The 16,767-nt window shown below is 45.6% G+C and overlaps 2 protein-coding genes across 2 annotated transcripts; both read left to right on the top strand.

The window, feature by feature from the left end:
• Positions 1–2,285: 2,285 nt before the first annotated feature.
• vcpip1 (valosin containing protein (p97)/p47 complex interacting protein 1) lies at positions 2,286–12,680 on the top strand. The gene is made up of 3 exons (XM_015020874.1): positions 2,286–5,102; positions 7,693–7,779; positions 8,646–12,680. The coding sequence occupies exons 1-3, from the start codon at positions 2,450–2,452 to the stop codon at positions 9,380–9,382; spliced, it is 3,477 nt and encodes a 1,158-aa protein (XP_014876360.1). The 5' UTR covers positions 2,286–2,449; the 3' UTR covers positions 9,383–12,680.
• Positions 12,681–13,695: 1,015 nt separating this feature from the next.
• LOC106938737 (zinc finger protein 771-like) lies at positions 13,696–16,566 on the top strand. Its single transcript, XM_015020879.1, has 2 exons — positions 13,696–14,038; positions 14,880–16,566. The coding sequence occupies exons 1-2, from the start codon at positions 13,867–13,869 to the stop codon at positions 15,872–15,874; spliced, it is 1,167 nt and encodes a 388-aa protein (XP_014876365.1). The 5' UTR covers positions 13,696–13,866; the 3' UTR covers positions 15,875–16,566.
• The last annotated feature ends 201 nt before the right edge of the window (positions 16,567–16,767 follow it).

Genomic DNA, 16,767 nt, shown 5'->3' with positions numbered 1-16,767 from the left:
GAAAAGCATTGTGTGCAGTGGAGTTTCCTCTGGTGAACCTGGGGAGAAGTGGAGCTCTGATGCAGCTGAGGCCAAACAAGGACGAGCTGAGAGATCAGACCAGGGCCACGTGGTTTCTAGCAGAGGAACCAGAGCTCCCATCAGCCCCTGCTCTGGACAGAAATAGATGGCGTTTGATAAGTTCCTGCTTCGCTGTCCTTCAACTCCAGCAGTCATTTTAACTACATTTTTTCTCTTTTTGTTTGCATTAAGATACATCATTTCATCTCTAATAGCTTTATTCATCCTTTTAATTAAACCATTAAACAGCAACACAGAGACGACGTGAAACATCACAACCCTGAAAGGAAAGCAGCGTCTCTGTTCTGCTCTCCTGAAGCTTCGAAGCGTCTCCCACAATAAAAGCTCTTTGTTCTGCCGACATGTTTGTGTCGTGATTTAGGTGTTGAATTCTCTGAAGCAGAGAATTTCACACAAGAGTCAGACTTTTGTTTTATTGCTATTAACACATTCTGCTGGTGTTTTTGCATCTGACTGACCTTCAGAAGCTCTGGTAAATGTTTCTCCAGCAGGTGGAAGCTGAAAGTGGAGATGTTCCTTTCTACTGTCACCACATGCTAGCTCAGTAATGCTTCCTAACTCTTTGCAATCATCTGGGGATCTTAGAAAACATTTTATACTTTTATCTGCTAAATTTAATTGAATTATTTTATCATTCAGATTAAATAAGAATAAAGATTACATTTGAATCTGATATAGAAAAACTTTACTGGGTTGAATTGATTCTACATTTTTACATACCTATAAAGTGCATTGAGATTAAATTTATTGTGTATTAATGTTATATAAATAAACAACAGAACAGACAATAGTGTTGAAATCTTCTGGTGGTGATATCAGACCTAATCAGCTGAATAAAATCCTCCACATTTCTGGCCTGCATCAGGATCAAATTGAATTTAATTATTTGTACTGGAAATAATACAAATAATTTTCATAAAGAAGTTGTTTCAGTTTAGATTTTCTTGGTCTTTTTAAGTCTGGACAAACCTGCTTTCCCCAGTAATAAATACACAGGATGAGAAATAGCACAGCAAAAATAAAAAAAAGATACATTTGAACATTACAGACAAACCCTCTGCAGCTGAAAGCTGCAGTTCAACTAGTACAAAGAGTAAAACTGCCATCTGGTGGTCAGTTCAAAGGAGTAAAAACTAAAACTCATAGGCTGCTTTGAGTTTTAGTGGAATACAAGTCTATTTGATGCTTGACATTATTACATAAGAAAATCGTGTTTTCTGAAAATTAATAAAGGATATCAGAAAACTTAATGACTGTACCAAGTTTAATACTTTCAGACCCCGAGGACAGAAGATATTCATGTATCTGCTGAATCACCTCCAGGATTACAGCAGAGACAGCAGGCTGTATCTGGTTTCCTTTGCACTTTATTGATTTCTCTGATGTTCAGGAGATGATTACTGAGAACCTTATAGACACTTTGAATCCTACCAGACCCTCAGTGTTGTATAACTTAATGTTTTCACGTTTTATCCTCTTCCTTTCTCCCTAACTGAATTGTTGAGGCTCAGCACAGGAATGCATTCACAGGTCTAATAAACCTTACGATAACAAAACAAGGTGTTACAAAAACATTCGGTAAAAAGCCCTGTCATTCAGGCCCCTTAAAATATTTGCTCCACATAAGCTATATTTTATATATCCGGTTTAAGCCGAATTATTTATATATCAGTACAATAAATTACGAGATATTTTTTTCTGGTGTTTTGTTCGTCTAAAGTGAAAAATCAGGCATAAAAATTTAAATGAACATATTTCTAAATGAAATTCAGCAGACTAGTGCCTAGGATCATCAGGACTCTCTGGTTTTCATAATTAACTTTTTACCAATGTTCCAAGATGCATGTAAAAGCTGCTGTAAAGACTGAAAATGCGTCGCATTAATAAAATATGTTTTTATTAATCGTGTTATTGTTGATAAAGTAAGAACTCTGCCAGAATTCACTTCCTTACACAACAAAACGACGACATACGGCTATGCATTCTGGGAAATGTAGTAGGGTTAAGTATACCGTTTATGAACATATTAAAGTATATCGTAAGTTCATGTTAATTAATGGTCAATTACATTATTTTGTGTAATATTTCTAATCATAAAATATATATGTGGGAAATTTGGAGCAAATGAATGGTTTCAACTCATTATTATTCAGATGTACTACAAGTCCCAGAAGCCCTGCGTCATTACGTATGGACGTTTAGCAACGGTCAGTTGCTAAAGGAAAGCCAGCCGCTTCCGTGTTGTTCTGGTGTTATTCTGGTTGAAAACAGTCGTTAGCGCGGTCGGAGCTGACCTGACAGCCTCTCTGCGGGGTTATTATCATGGTTCTGTGAAGCTTGGAGAGATTTTCACCTCATTTTTCCCGAAATGTCGCTGCTGCAGAGCTCCAAGAAGAAAGACAAGCGCATTCTGTGCGGTACCTGCCCGGACCCGAAATGCCAGGCGCGGCTCTTCTTCCCCGCTCACGGCTCCATCAGCATCGAGTGCACGGAGTGCGGCCAGCGGCACGAGCAGAGCGGCCTGCTGAACGTGGAGGAGGTCACCGACCCGGACGTGGTGCTCCACAACCTGCTCAGAAACGCCCTGCTCGGCGTCACCGGGGCCCCGAAGAAGGGGACCGAGCTGGTGAAGGTGATGGGGCTGTCCAACTACCACTGCAAGCTGCTGTCCCCGGTGCTGACCCGCTACGGCATGGACAAACAGACCGGTAAAGCCAAACTGCTGAAAGACATGAACCAGGGGGAGATCTTTGACTGCTCCCTGCTGGGGGACCGTGCCTTCCTCATAGAGCCGGACCATGTCACCACCATGGGGTACGGCAAAGACCGCTCCGGGAGCCTGATCTACCTCCACGACACCCTGGAGGAGATCAAGAAGGCCAATGGCAACAGAGAGTGTCTCATCCCGGTCCACGTGGACGGAGATGGACACTGCCTGGTCCACGCGGTGTCCAGGGCCCTGGTGGGTAGGGAACTGTTCTGGCACGCGCTGAGAGAAAACCTGAAGCAGAACTTCAAGCAGAACCTGGACTGCTACAAAAACCTGTTCCAGGACTTCATTGACGCTGCAGAGTGGGAGGACATCATCAATGAGTGCGACCCCCTGTTCATCCCCCCTGAAGGCGTCCCATTGGGACTGCGTAACATCCACATATTCGGGCTGGCCAACGTCCTCCACCGTCCCATCGTCCTGCTGGACTCCATGAGCGGGATGAGGAGCTCCGGCGACTACTCTGCCACCTTCCTGCCTGGACTTGTCCCAGAGGAACAGTGCAAGGGGAAGGACGGGAAGCCGAACAAACCCATCTGCATCGCCTGGAGCAGCTCTGGCAGGAACCACTACGTTCCTCTGGTGGGCATCAAGAACACGGTTCTCCCTAAGCTGCCGCCCCGCCTGCTGCCAAAGGCCTGGGGCGTCCCGCAGGAGCTCATCAGGAAGTACATCAAGCTGGAGCCGGACGGGAGCTGTGTGATCGGAGGCGACCGCAGCCTGCAGGATAAGTACCTGATGCGGCTGGTGAACGCCATGGAGGAGGTGTTCATGGAGAAGCACAGCATCCACCCGTCACTGGTGGCCGACGTTCACCAGTACGTCTACCGGCGGACCGGCGTGATCGGCGTCCAACCGGAGGAGGTGACAGAGGCGGCCAAGAAGTCTGTGGTGGAGAACCGTCTGCACCGCTGCCTGATCTGCGGCGCCCTCTCTGAGCTGCACATCCCGTCCGAGTGGCTGGTACCGGGCGGGAAGCTCTACAACCTGGCTAAGTCCACGCACGGTCAGCTGCGGCCCGACAAGAACTATAGCTTCCCCCTCAACAACGTGGTGTGCTCTTACGACCCCCACAGAGACTTCCTGGTCCCGGACTACAAACTGAGCTCCCTGAACACCTGCACCTGGTGCCACGGGACGTCGGTGCGGCACATCCGTGGGAACGGGTCGGTGGTGTACCTGGACGGGGACAGAACCAACAGCCGGTCTCAGGGGGGGAAGTGTGGCTGCGGCTTCAAGCACTACTGGGATGGGAAGGAGTACGACAACCTGCCCGAAGCCTTCCCCATCACCCTGGAGTGGGGGGGCAGGGTGGTCCGGGAGACGGTGTACTGGTTCCAGTACGAGACGGACCCGACGCTGAACAGCAACGTGTACGACGTGGCCATGAAGCTGGTCACTAAGCACTTCCCTGGAGAGTTTGGCAGCGAGATTCTGGTGCAGAAGGTGGTGAACACCATCCTGCACCACACGGCCAAGAAGAACCCGGATGAGTACAACCCCGTGTCCATCGACGGGGCCCACGCCCATCGCCTCGGCGACGGGACGGAGGCGCCGCCGCCGCCGGACCCCCAGCTGCCCACCAAGATCATCCTGACGGGCCAGAAAGCCAAGACACTCCACAAGGAGGAGCTGACGATGAGCCGGGCCGAGCGCAGCCTCCAGCAGAGCATCAGTGAGCAGGCCTTCGTCTCCCAGAAGAGACGCTCCGACAAGCTGAAGCCCGACCCCAAAGGTCAGGGCCGGACCTCGTCCCCCAGCGGCTCCCCAGAAACCTCTTCCTCCTCAGCTCCCGCCACGCCCACCAAGACCTCCTCCCCCTCCTCCTCCTCCAACAAGGAGAAGAAGATCCGGGTGACGACCAGCGACGGGCGGCAGGCCATGCTCACCCTGCCGGCCCTCACCACCTTCGCGGAGCTGCGGCGGAGCATCGCCAAGCAGTTCGACGTGCCGCCGCCGCAGCAGTGCATCCGCTACGGCTTCCCCCCCAAAGAGCTGCTGCCGCCCCGCAACGGCGAGGAGAACGAGCCGGTGGCCCTGCAGCACGGCGACAGGGTGACGGTGGAGATCCTGAGGGGAACCGAGGACAGGGGCCCCGGGGCCCCCATCACCAGGGCGACCAGCTCGCACTCCGCCCTGCACTCGGCGAAGAGCGACGACGCGGTGACGGGCGGCCGGACGAGCAGCCGGGAGATCCAGGAGAGCATCGACCTGGAGATGTCCTCCCTCTGTCTCCTAGCAACCCTGATGGGTAAGAACATGGCGACATGCAGGTCAGACCTTCATCCTTTATGACATCACATCCTGTAAGCAGCCTGGCAGAGCTCATGTTCCAGAATAAGATCAGATCACATGGTTTTAATTTTCTAACTAGTGCTGCGATATGCGCGTAAAGTTTTATCACAATGTTTCGTGGTTCTATTGTGATAGAAGAAGTATTTATTTATTATTTCTCTTTTAGGTAACTTAAAGCCTGTTGCTGCAATAAAACTTCACAAACACAAAAGCTAACCTTGGAAAACATTCCCATTGGTAACGAGTTTCTTTAGGTGAGCAGTCACATGAAGAAGTGTCATTTCTCTCTGAAATCGACACAATAACTGGATTTTCAAATTTATAGGTATTTATTATGTCAGGACTTTTCTACATCAGATGTTTACAGACTATCTAGTTAAACCTGATGGAGGGACTTTACTAAAACTTTTAATCAAGTTCATTTCAAGGTCTGTAATTAACTAATCAAACTGTATATCAACAAAATAAGCAACATTTTCAATTCAAAACACTTTTTGCTGCTAGATTATTGAATAAATAGACATGAGCTCAACAACAAACATATTCCTAGTGATCGGGGTGAGAGACCCCGACCCCGCTGAGTCCAGCGCTGATGTTAGCGGATGTAGCAGAAACACAACACAAAGGTTCCAGCTCACAGTTTTTGTATGTAAACAAAACTATTTGGTTAACTGTGTTGGACTGTGTTTTTCTGTAATGTGTTAAATAAGATTCATTGTAATGAATCTAAATTAACAGGTTGAAGTCTCTGGCCTAGTTAAAGCCCAGTCGTCTTCTACTCTGGGTCTTCAGGCTGGTTTCTGTCTCCTAATATTTAGTTATGTTTATGTAATAACTAAGAAGAGTAGCAGCAGTGTTCTTCTTAGTTTTGTTTTCATTTCGAGAGAAACTGAGAGCTTTGCTGATTGGTCGAGCTGTGCAGCGCAGACGCATGCTGGCTTCTGATTGGTTGGCCCCCAGCGGACTGCAGCTGAATGAACTCTCAGGCTCCGGAGCGTTACCAGAAACTCTGCATTCACTGATGTGTGTTCAGTCAATCTGCTGACTCCAGCATCTCGTCCCCTCCCTGTGTCAGCTGCCAAAAGGGTCAAAGGTCGCCGCTGCTCTCAGATAAACACAGAACATGACGAAGCGTTGCTGCTGATTTTCAGGAAGGTTTTTTATCTGAGCTCTCTGTTGGACCTGACGCTGCACTTCCTGTCCAGCGGACAGGAAGTGCATCAGAGCTGCAGCCGGACAGCTGACTGCTGGAACAACCGATCTGCAGAAATGTTCAGTGCTTTATCAGTGCTAATAATTATATTAGGACTTTAGCTGCTAATATAAATATTAGCAGCTGAAGTCAGTTAAATATAATCAGCAACAAACGGTTTTATAAGCTGAACATTTAAAACATGTTTCAGTTCCTCGATTTTCAGCTGACAATAAATATAGAAAAAATGGTTTGGTGACAGAAAAATTGTCTGGTTTAATAAGCAATTATTTTCAAAATTAGCTTCTGTATTTAAATGTAAAGTAAAATGCAGATAGATGTTTCGTTTTGTCTCAGTAAAATGGTTGTAAAAATCAATATTTATGCTAATTTGATGGTCTAATTCTGGTGTCTTCAGCTTTTTAAAAGCCATTTCTGCCCTCAGTTTTCCTCATTAAAACTCACTCAGACACTCATGTCACATGACTTTAAAAACAACATAAATAATGACAAATATTTACTATCTTATTATTTTTTTAAAAGCACCATTTTCTTCAATGCTTCTATGTTGAAGCTTCGAAATAAAGAAAAACATAAAACATCTGCAGAAAGAGGACACATTTATTCTGTGAGATGTTATTTGCAGAAATTATACAAAAAAACATTTCTAATTAGATCATAAGACAAATAGGTTATTATTACTCCTGGTACTTTAGTGTCATTCTGCAGTTATTCCGTGAAATAAGCTGAAAACCTGCTGAAACCTCCATCTGTAAGTTGGTTCCTTTTCTATTTTCAGTCGGTCTTTGTGGAAGGACCAGCGAGCCTCTTGTGGCCTGGAGCCGCGGGTTGAGGACCGCTGGTCTGAGCCATCAGCTCCTGATTGATCGGAAACATTTCTGGGTTTCTGATTGGCTGCGTGGAATAAACCTGTGATGTCATCAGGGGGTCAGAAACCTGGGATTTTTTTTTTTTGCGTAACATTCGACTTGTTCTTCAGTCTGAGCTTTTTGACCTGAAACATCTCATAAACACGTCGTCATAGTAACATCATCCTGACACAACAAGGAACTGATGGTAATATTAACCAGGCCAGCAGCTTTAAGCCGTCCTGCTCTGTAAGCTGCTGTAGTAAGATGAAAACTAGATGCAGTTGGTTATTAATTTGATTTCATTTTAATCATTTAGCTTCATTTGAATTATGGGATCCATGCAGTGAATCTAGTTTTCCACATTCAGATTTTCATTGCAGTCTCCATGGCTCAGACGTTTTCTGCTGTCAGAACCTCGTGTTGTGTTCAAGGTCTCTGCGTGTTTCTGGACGCCTGTAACCTGTTAACCGTGTTCTTTTCAGGCGAGGACGTTTGGTCGTACGCCAAGAAGCTGCCGCACTTGTTCCAGCAGGGCGGCGTCTTCTACAACATCGTCAAGAAAGACATGGGTGAGTTTGTTTTCTCTGGCAGCAGCCAGAGCACGAACTGAGCATGCTCAGAACCCCGGACCTCTGATAGATTGTAGGTTTTATTTTTTAAATGAATGCAGCTGTCTTAATGGGAAGATTTGGGTTTCTGTGTTATTTCATTCAGTACAGTAGGTTTAAAAACCAGAGTATTTCCAGCTTGAAGCTTCAAAGCTTCATCACATTTACACAACAAAGAGCTGGGAGTGAGGAGAGCTGCTGCGGTGAAAACAATCACTGAGATAAATTTAACCTGAGACTGAAGACGTTTCACAGCAGATCGTCTCCTTCACTCTGAGTTCATGGCAAAAATCAGAGTCTGGAGAGAAACTTTACAGAAATGGAAGAGAAGATCAAAAACTGTCTTCAGTAAATCAAGATGCTTAAAATAAGAGAATTAAAAACCCAAACCTTCATTTTAAGGCTTTATTACATTGATGTTGATATGTGAATATAATCAGGTCTTTATAGTGGGGATATTGACTAGAGTGTCACTGTGATGACAATAAATTAGCTTTATATTGTGCAGACGGAGTGTAGATGTACTGATGTGTTAATAGGGTGAATATTAATGAGGCGAGGACACGACATATGAAATTATATATATATATAATTTATTACTTTTCTTTTCTTTTTTACTCAGGTTAATGAAAAGTTGATAACTAGATTAGTTGACGTACTTTGTATATGTCAGTAGTCTGATTTCCCTAATGAATCACTTTCATGATTAGTTAAATAAGTTAAAGTGTAGTCTGAGTGTTCTGATCGGTTCTGGTCTGTTCTGACCGGTTCTGGTCTGTGCTGACAGGTTCTGGTCAGTTCTGACCGGTTCTTTGTGTCTCCTCCAGGCCTCATGGACGGGAAGCATTGCACGCTGCCTCACCTGACGGGGAAAACCTTCGTCTACAACGCGGCGGAGGAGCGGCTGGAGCTCTGCGTGGACGCCGCGGGTCACTTCCCGGTCGGGCCGGACGTGGAGGAGCTGGTGAGGGAGGCGGTGCTGCAGCTGCGCTCCGAGGCGGCCTCTAGGGGCAGCAGAGAGGGCAGCCCGTCCCACGGCGTCCTGCGGCTGGGCAGCGGCGGCGTCGTCCGCAAGAAGGAGCAGCTGCAGAGCGTCACCGCCTTCCAGGGCAAAGGTCACTCCCTCGGGAGCGCCGGAGGCTCCTCCCCTCCAGAGCACCGGCCAATCACGCGGCAGCACAGCAGCGGCGTGGACCTGAGCGCCAGCGTGTCCAGAGGAGCGCCGGACCTGTCGGACATTCCCGAGGACGCCACCAGAGAGCTGGTCCGCATGGCGCCGGGCTTCGTGGCCAGCAGGGACGGCCGCGCGCCCGACCCGGGCCTGATGGAGCAGCAGCGCCGCAAGCTGCAGGAGATGGTGTCCTCCATCCAGGCCTCCATGGAGCGCCACCTGAAGGAGCAGCAGGGCGCTGCAGGCGCCGTGGGCGGGGCCAGCCAGGAGCGGACTGCTGGGACCAAACCCGGCACCGCGGCCGCCACGGGGGGCAAACCGGAGGAGCCAGAGGAGATGGAGAGCCAGGACGCTGGGCAGGGCAACGCCAGCGAACCCATGGACCACTCCTGATGGCGCCGCCACCGCCGCCGCGCTGCCTCCGCCCCCTGACCGCCGCCTGCTGCCCCGCTGCAGGCCGGACCCCAAAGCTTAGGTCTTCATTACGTCGCGTCGTCTTTACTGCATGACTGAGGAGCGAGCTGACCGCCCTGCTGCTGCCGTGGCAACCGTCACTGAGCTGAGACACGGAGGCGGTCCGTCTGCGGCGCATCGTCACTCCGCCACTGTTTGTGTCTTTACTCCGCTAACTGTCTCACTCAGAGGCAGGAAGTAAATCCAGAGCAAACGGATTTATTTCCTTCTTCAGGAGAACTTTCCCTCCAGCTGATGACTCTCCGTCAGCGACGGCTCCCAGTGTTCCCAGTCGCCTGGAAGCTGACCGGATTGTTTCTCCAGCCTTCTGAATCCCTCCTGCAGACGCCGATTCTTCCTGCTTCAAACCGGCACCGAAGAACCCGGTCAGGTTAATGAGCGGGGCACTTCCTGTCTGCACAGGAAGTGATAATTGGTCCACAGAGGAGACGCCCCGCATAATCGCTTCCATTGTTCAACTCTGCTGCCTTCATCACCAACACCTGCTTTGCTCCCACCGCCTGGCTGACGAATGCTGGACTCCTGAAGCCGTCAAACTGCGCCACCTGCAGGCAGGAAGGAGCCCCTGCAGAGGTTGACAGCCCAAAGTGAGCTTCAGGTGTCTGCTGAACCCGACTGTTAGAGACGCAGGCGAGTAACGAATTAAAGGAAAACACCGACTGAAGGAAACGATTCTCCTGAATGAATCTATTCCAGCTGTGATTTTAGGTTCGTTCTTCTTTCTCACGTAGGAATCTGTTCACAGCCAATCAGAGCTGAAAACCGGTTGGGTTTGGTTTTGGTTGTGGTGCTTTTCTGAGTGAGTCACTTTCATTAAACACTAAAGGAATGAGTTCACAGGTAGATATTGTACAGCAGTGTGTGCCACTCACTTAATAAAACATCAGGTGTTAATAATAATAGTTTCTATGTACAACTTTAGCTGTTTTTATGCGCAGAAGCCATATTGGATTCTGAACCTCTGATTTTTCCAGGTGAAATTCTGTATTTTAGAGACGCTCTTCCTGGTTTTTCTCACTGGAAACTTGCAAAGTCAAACTCTTTAGTGTTTGTTCTGTTGAGTTTCAATCTCAGTTTTGAAGTAAGTATTTCTAAAACCTGACAGAGTTCTGATCAGAGGAACATTTATTGTAGGCTGACAGATTTGGGCTTCGATCCAGGAAGTTCTTTGAAACGGATCAGCTTCATGCGTCACTCTTTCCTCTAAGGAGTCGACGGTCCAGATCAGGGACATGTTGCCCATCAGAACCTCCCCTGTAGAGACATTTAGACCCATATTGAGCATTCAGTGGTGTGTTCATCCACCCTAACTGCATGACGTCCTCCATGCAGGTCTAAACTCAGATCAACCTCAACATCCTCTCACTTCCTGTTAGTTTGACTCTCATCATTCTGGAGGTTTCAGCAGTTTGTAATTCCTTTAATTCTTCACTCGTCTGTTGAATGTAAAAACGTCCCAACAGTGAAATGCCAAAGAGAAACGTTTTCTGATCGGCATTTTAGAGAAGTTCAAGTTGAGGATTCAGATGGAAGCAGGTTGACGAACTGGAGGTCAGTTTATGCAGCAACTTTTACAGATGAATTTGTTTTTCTTCAGTTTAAAAGTTGATTCTAACAGCAGTTTGAAGCTCCTGTTGCCAAAATGAGAAGTCAGAAAAACCCAACCTGAAGAAAACATGAGCAGTGAAGGGAGAGGGGAGTGGCTCCCCCTGGTGGAGAGAAAGTCTCATTGCAAAGATATTTAAGTAAATATGTCAAATAAATCAAGTTTAGATTAAAAAAAGTGGCGATTCAAAGACAACACAGAACAAATTTCCTAAAAAGATGTGATTTATTTCTCTTGTGGATGGGATTTTTATTTTTTATTTTTGAATTGTTTTGAGTTTGAAGCTTCTTGTCAAACCTGATTATTTTTCCTGGGCTCTGAAAGCTGCAGTCACCGAATGCCTGAGCAGAACTTCCCTCCATCTGGACCCGCTTTCACCCAAACGTCTGTTTAAACAGCAGCCAAAGAAAAACCGGGTTAAAGTTGCTCCTTTGTGTTTCTGCCGTTTTAATATTTCACCAAATTACAAAAGAAATAAATAAAAAATTGGGAAGCTCAGAAGTTTTGCTGGGTTACATGAAACATGAAGAAATAATCTTTTATTTGTTTGTTGAGTTTTTCTGGCGTTTGGCAGATTTTGTAACGTCAAACGGGAACCGATCAGAACAAAGCGTTTCCCCTCCAGAACCTGGCTCCACCTGCTGGACCTGAACACTGCTCCAGCACCAGAACACCAAAGGTCCAAATGATCGGTTCCGGAAGAACTCCTGGATTATGTCACATCTCAGGTTCTGGTTGGGCTCCAGGTTCCTACAGGAAACTCGTTTCCACCGCGTCTTTCCTCACGTTTCTCATAAAAACTCATGAAAAGCTTCCAGTTCAATCTTTTGTTTCTGCAGCTGAAGTTTGAAACAATCAGCACAAAGTTTCTGTTGTAATGTTTCTTTTCTCACTCTGGTTTTATCGCTCATATAAACCTTAAAGCTTCTCATTTTGTTGAACTCGTCTCACACAGTAACGCTGAGTTTGTGTTTTACTCTCCTGCAGTCAGAGCTCTGATGCTTTTGGAGGAGGTTGTTGCCATGACGACAGCCAGACGTGGCTGGACTCCTGTGACACCAGTTTAGTTTTATTTAATTTGACGGATGCTCAATCATTTGACACTTAGAAAGTTAGTCTTTTAAAGATAAACATTTTTGGAAGTTGAGTTTATTCTGAAAGGGAAGCTGAGATTTGCTGCCAGTGATCAGGTTTCTGTCCGTCTGCTGACTAGAAGCTGGTTCTGTTCTGGTTCTGTTCTGGTTCTGTTTTGGTTCTTTCCTCAGAAATCATCAGTTTTAAAGTGTTGTTGTTTAAATCTTTAGTTTTCTGCTCCTGGTTGAAGTGAAGAAATGTAAAACTCGGCACTTTGAGGTTGTTGAACCCGGAGCAGAAGGACTCTTCGGATCAGAACCTCCTGCTGTCACCGACCCGCGGCTCCTCCGTGTTCCTGCTGTATTATAGTACATATTGTAGAATATTTGGACCTGTACAGAAACCGCTCCGTTTCTCCTTCAGTTGGTTCTTTTGGATCTTCTGTCTGGTTGCTAATAAAACGCTGACGACACTCTGCTTCACGTCGCCGTTTGCATGAAAACTTCTCAGCTCCACCAATAAAATCACTTCCTCCATTTGTTTGTGAGCCGAGTCCTTCGGGTGACGTTCATGTTTTCCATTTCTCTCTGTTGTCTGTTGATCAGCTCCAGGATTCAGGCTGGAACTGGTCATCTGGTCCTCAGTGGTGGGGCCCCAAGAAACAATAAGATGGAGAATAAAGTCATTTAACAAAAATAAAGCTGAAATAATGCAAGAATAAAATCATAATATAACAGTCATATAAGAATAAAGTAATATTACGAGAATAATAATATTCATGCATCGTTTAGACTTCACTGTGTTGATGTTGCATCAGCTTGTCTTTAGTTGGACTTTGAATTCAACTCAACTCCCAAGGAGATGATTGAAACGAGCAAAGTTTCACAAATATTTTTCTTTTATTTGTAATTTCTTTTAAACAAAAGAAATTTAGATTATTTAATCAGATTTGGTATGAAAATGTCTGAGATTTTATATTGAAGCTATAATGTCCGTAGGTTGGCCTCCATTTACTGGATATGGATTAAAAGTGGAAAGTTTCCCCAACAACATTAGAGTGGAGATAAAAACAGACAGAAGATTTGATTTCTCAAACATGAAAGAATTAATGTGACACTCTAGAAATGTTTAAGACGAGAGTAATATAACATCATGTAAAGCTAAAAAGGATGATTTTACATAAAACTGCCCCTTTAAAAACAGATTTAAGTGAACCAAGTCTGCTTTCGAGTAAAGATCACTGGATAGACACGATTCTGTTTATGATGAAGCTAAAGAGAATGCAAAATCCACTATTTGTTTGTTTTTATTTTCAATATTTTATATCTGTAATAATAACTATAAGTAAACTATGTAAGTGGATGAATAAAATGGATATAAGTAAAGTTTCCATCTGCAATAACCAACCGCGGAGGGTCATATTTGCATGATTCCTGAATTACAGTCGCACAAAAATAAGTCCAGCGGCCATAAATGACCCCAGGCCGCACTTTGGACATTCGTGTCTTAAACTGAAAGACTAATATCTGGAGAAAACGGCAGACAAGCAGCTTTCAACACAGACTCCACCCCACCAGTGCACCACCATGTGCCCCGGCGTTGAGATGGTGCGGACCTTCTGACCTCCCGGCGGAAGTAAACAATAAGAAGCTAGCTTGTAGCTTGTAGCTTGCTAGCTCCATTGTGCGGGTTGTTTGTTGGTTTTCTCCGGTCAGGAACAACAATGTGTTCAGCTCTGAATGTGAGAGAGTTCATCAGACAGCGGCTAGCTGCTGCTGCTGAAGAAATCTTCGGAGTTTTTGAGAAAACCATCATTCAGTATGAAGAAGAGCTCGACCGTCAGCGCAGAATGATGGAAACGAACTGGAAAACACAAACACCCCAGAAACCAGCAGGTATGGAGTTTATATGAACTCAGTAACCAAATACAGGGATGTGATCCTGGTTGGTTAATTTAACCAGCCAGGCTTAAATATGAAAGCAGCTGCATTCATTTATCAGACAGATCTGAAGAGATGACTGCCAGATTTAAAGGGCCATACACGGTCAGGATGCTGCCTGATCAGGTGATGTTCTGGGACTAACGAGCTGTTTCTTTACCCTCAGACTGAACGAACGAACGGAGCTTAAACAAGCCTGCAAAATGAAATGACTGAAACAGTCGTGTTTTTATTTTCTAGTCTAAAAATTTTTACCCATCTATGCTGAAATGTCAGGTAGAGAAAAACAGGAATGAAAGAGTTTACTGCGAGGATTAATAATCACATAAAAAGTAATTTGCAGCTGATTATGATCCTTTAGAGAGGGAAATGTGCAAAATGTACCTATAAGTTTTCATAAAAACAGAAAAATGTGCAAATAAAAGCAGAGTTATGGAGTGTTGTGTGGGAGAAAGGATCTGCTGTAGCGCTCCTTTGAGCACCTACGATGGAGCAGTTAACTCTCAACATAAAATTATATATTTTATGCATCTCAAAGCTAAACATACTAAATGTTTTTGTTAAAGCTCCAACAGTTATTCACTGTAATGCTAAAGCTAGGTTGGTTAAACCCCAAACAGGAAGTAGTTTAATCTACTTCCTACAGCTTGTTTTTCAATTAACCAGCAAAGGTCAGTAGTTTGCTTTTCTACCAAGAGTTTGTCACAAACAAATTCACCTTTTATAAAAATGTGAGTGATGAAACAGGTTTGTGTTGATGTTTTTCTGAACTTTGTCCACACCGTTTCCCTATTAGATCTTCCACAGAAACATGTTCATCTGGAACAGGAGGAGCTTCCTGCCAAGCTGCTGCTCTGCCACCAGCAGGAGGAGCCAGAACCTCCACAGATCAAAGAGGAGCAGGACGAACCCTGCAGCAGTCTGCAGACGGATCAACTGGAGCCGAAGGAAGAGTCCAAAACGTTTCTGGTGGCGCTTCTGTATGGGGAAGGTGAGACCGGAGTAGCAGAGGAAACCTTTGATGGTCTCCAGAGTCTGCATCAGGAAGGAGGCGAGGATGTAGATCTAGGATCCACAAAGACAGAACAGGTGGGTCAGGAAGGACTTGACGACGATGGCAGTGAGATCATCAACCAGGACGTTTATCCAGTTTCAGGCAATCAGAGTGTTTCTCAGGCAGGACGCGTCACCTTAAAATGTGACTTCTGTGGAAAAGTCTTTAGGAAAAAATATCACCTGAAGATGCATCACATGAGCCACACGGGAGTGAAGCCGTACGTCTGCAACGAATGTGGGAAAGCTTTCAAAGCCGCGTCCGCTCTGAGATATCATGCGAGGATGCACACGGGCGAGAGGCCGTACTCTTGTGAGACGTGTGGGAAAAGCTTCAGGTGCAGCTACAGCATGTTGGTCCACATGAGAACCCACACTGGGGAGAAGCCATACCTGTGCAACACTTGCGGGAAGAGATTCACCAACTCATCAGCCTTCAAGTGGCACACCGCCATCCACATGGGCGACCGCAGGTATTCCTGCCAGATCTGTGGCAAAAGCTTCACCCAGAGCGGAAACCTGAAGGCTCACATGAGGACGCACACCGGAGAGAAGAAGCACTCCTGCAAAACCTGCGGGAAACGATTCAGTCGGAGCAACAGCCTGATCGTCCACATGAGGACGCACACAGGAGAGAAGCCGTACTCCTGCAGCACGTGTGGAGAACGGTTTCAATACGCTGCAACGCTGAAAAAACACGCCACAACGCACACCGGCAACAATTGCACATCTGGCTGAGGTCCTGCATGTGAGGACGACGTCTGTCCAACATAGAGGAGACGAGTGTCCCGGAAAGAAATGAAAGAGATAAGAGATGAAAGAGATTGCGTTGGGGAAACGTGAAGTAAATCAAATCTATGTGAGTTTACAACATGATTTACTGGACATCTTCCAGCTATCTGCAACAGAACCAGAACACCGAGGCCTCAACAGACAGGTGGGAACTAGCTCCCTCTACTGGCCAAATGGGGGAAAAGTTCAGAAGAACATTTTAGTTATGATGAGTTTGAGACGGTTTGGTTTAATGTCAGGAAGGTTGAATCTAAACTGCAGAACATCACAGACAACCTGGAGCGTCTCATTCATGAATCCATTAAACAACAACGGTGTCTTCAGTCAGAGGCTTCTGCTGATTCACTGTAACACAGGCTGCTACAGGAGATCCTTCCTGCTACAGACATCAGCCTCTGCAACTCTTTGAAGAACCTTGGATAAGATGAGCTAAAACATTTAAATGTAATTTAGTTTTTTACAGTAAAGAATCCTTTTTTTTTTTGTAAACTTAAGTTTCATAAATTTTTCCAATTTTACTAAAAACCTTTCTTCCTTTTATCGGCCTGTAACGTTCCTGAGAGAAATAGATCTGTGGAAAACAGAAAAACCTGAATAATTTCATTAATCAGATTTTTATTAAAACACTCAAAAACAGATTTCAGTTTTTCTTCACTTCGTTTTTATTTCCCTCCAGTCAGTTTCTCTTTTCTGAACAGAAATGATATTTACATATATCAGTCAGATATGGAATATTAAAGTGATTCATGCATGTTTCTTATTTTAATATGTAAGTGTTACGGCCCGCACAGGGCAGCAATTAAGCAGGGATTCATTCACAATAGTGACAGGCGCCCGTC

The sequence above is a fragment of the Poecilia latipinna genome, unplaced genomic scaffold (genome assembly GCF_001443285.1).
Source record: "Poecilia latipinna isolate Pla-1442-1.1 unplaced genomic scaffold, P_latipinna-1.0 Scaffold2678, whole genome shotgun sequence".
NCBI lineage: Eukaryota > Metazoa > Chordata > Actinopteri > Cyprinodontiformes > Poeciliidae > Poecilia > Poecilia latipinna.
This window is presented reverse-complemented; position numbering and strand designations above follow the sequence as displayed.

Coding starts and splice junctions, on each gene's coding strand:
- vcpip1 (XM_015020874.1), top strand. CDS start 2,450: ATGTCGCTGCTGCAGAGCTCCAAGAAGAAAGACAAGCGCATTCTGTGC. Junction 5,103..7,692: donor TCTCCTAGCAACCCTGATGG/GTAAGAACATGG, acceptor TGTTCTTTTCAG/GCGAGGACGTTTGGTCGTAC. Junction 7,780..8,645: donor CATCGTCAAGAAAGACATGG/GTGAGTTTGTTT, acceptor TGTCTCCTCCAG/GCCTCATGGACGGGAAGCAT.
- LOC106938737 (XM_015020879.1), top strand. CDS start 13,867: ATGTGTTCAGCTCTGAATGTGAGAGAGTTCATCAGACAGCGGCTAGCT. Junction 14,039..14,879: donor AACACCCCAGAAACCAGCAG/GTATGGAGTTTA, acceptor TTTCCCTATTAG/ATCTTCCACAGAAACATGTT.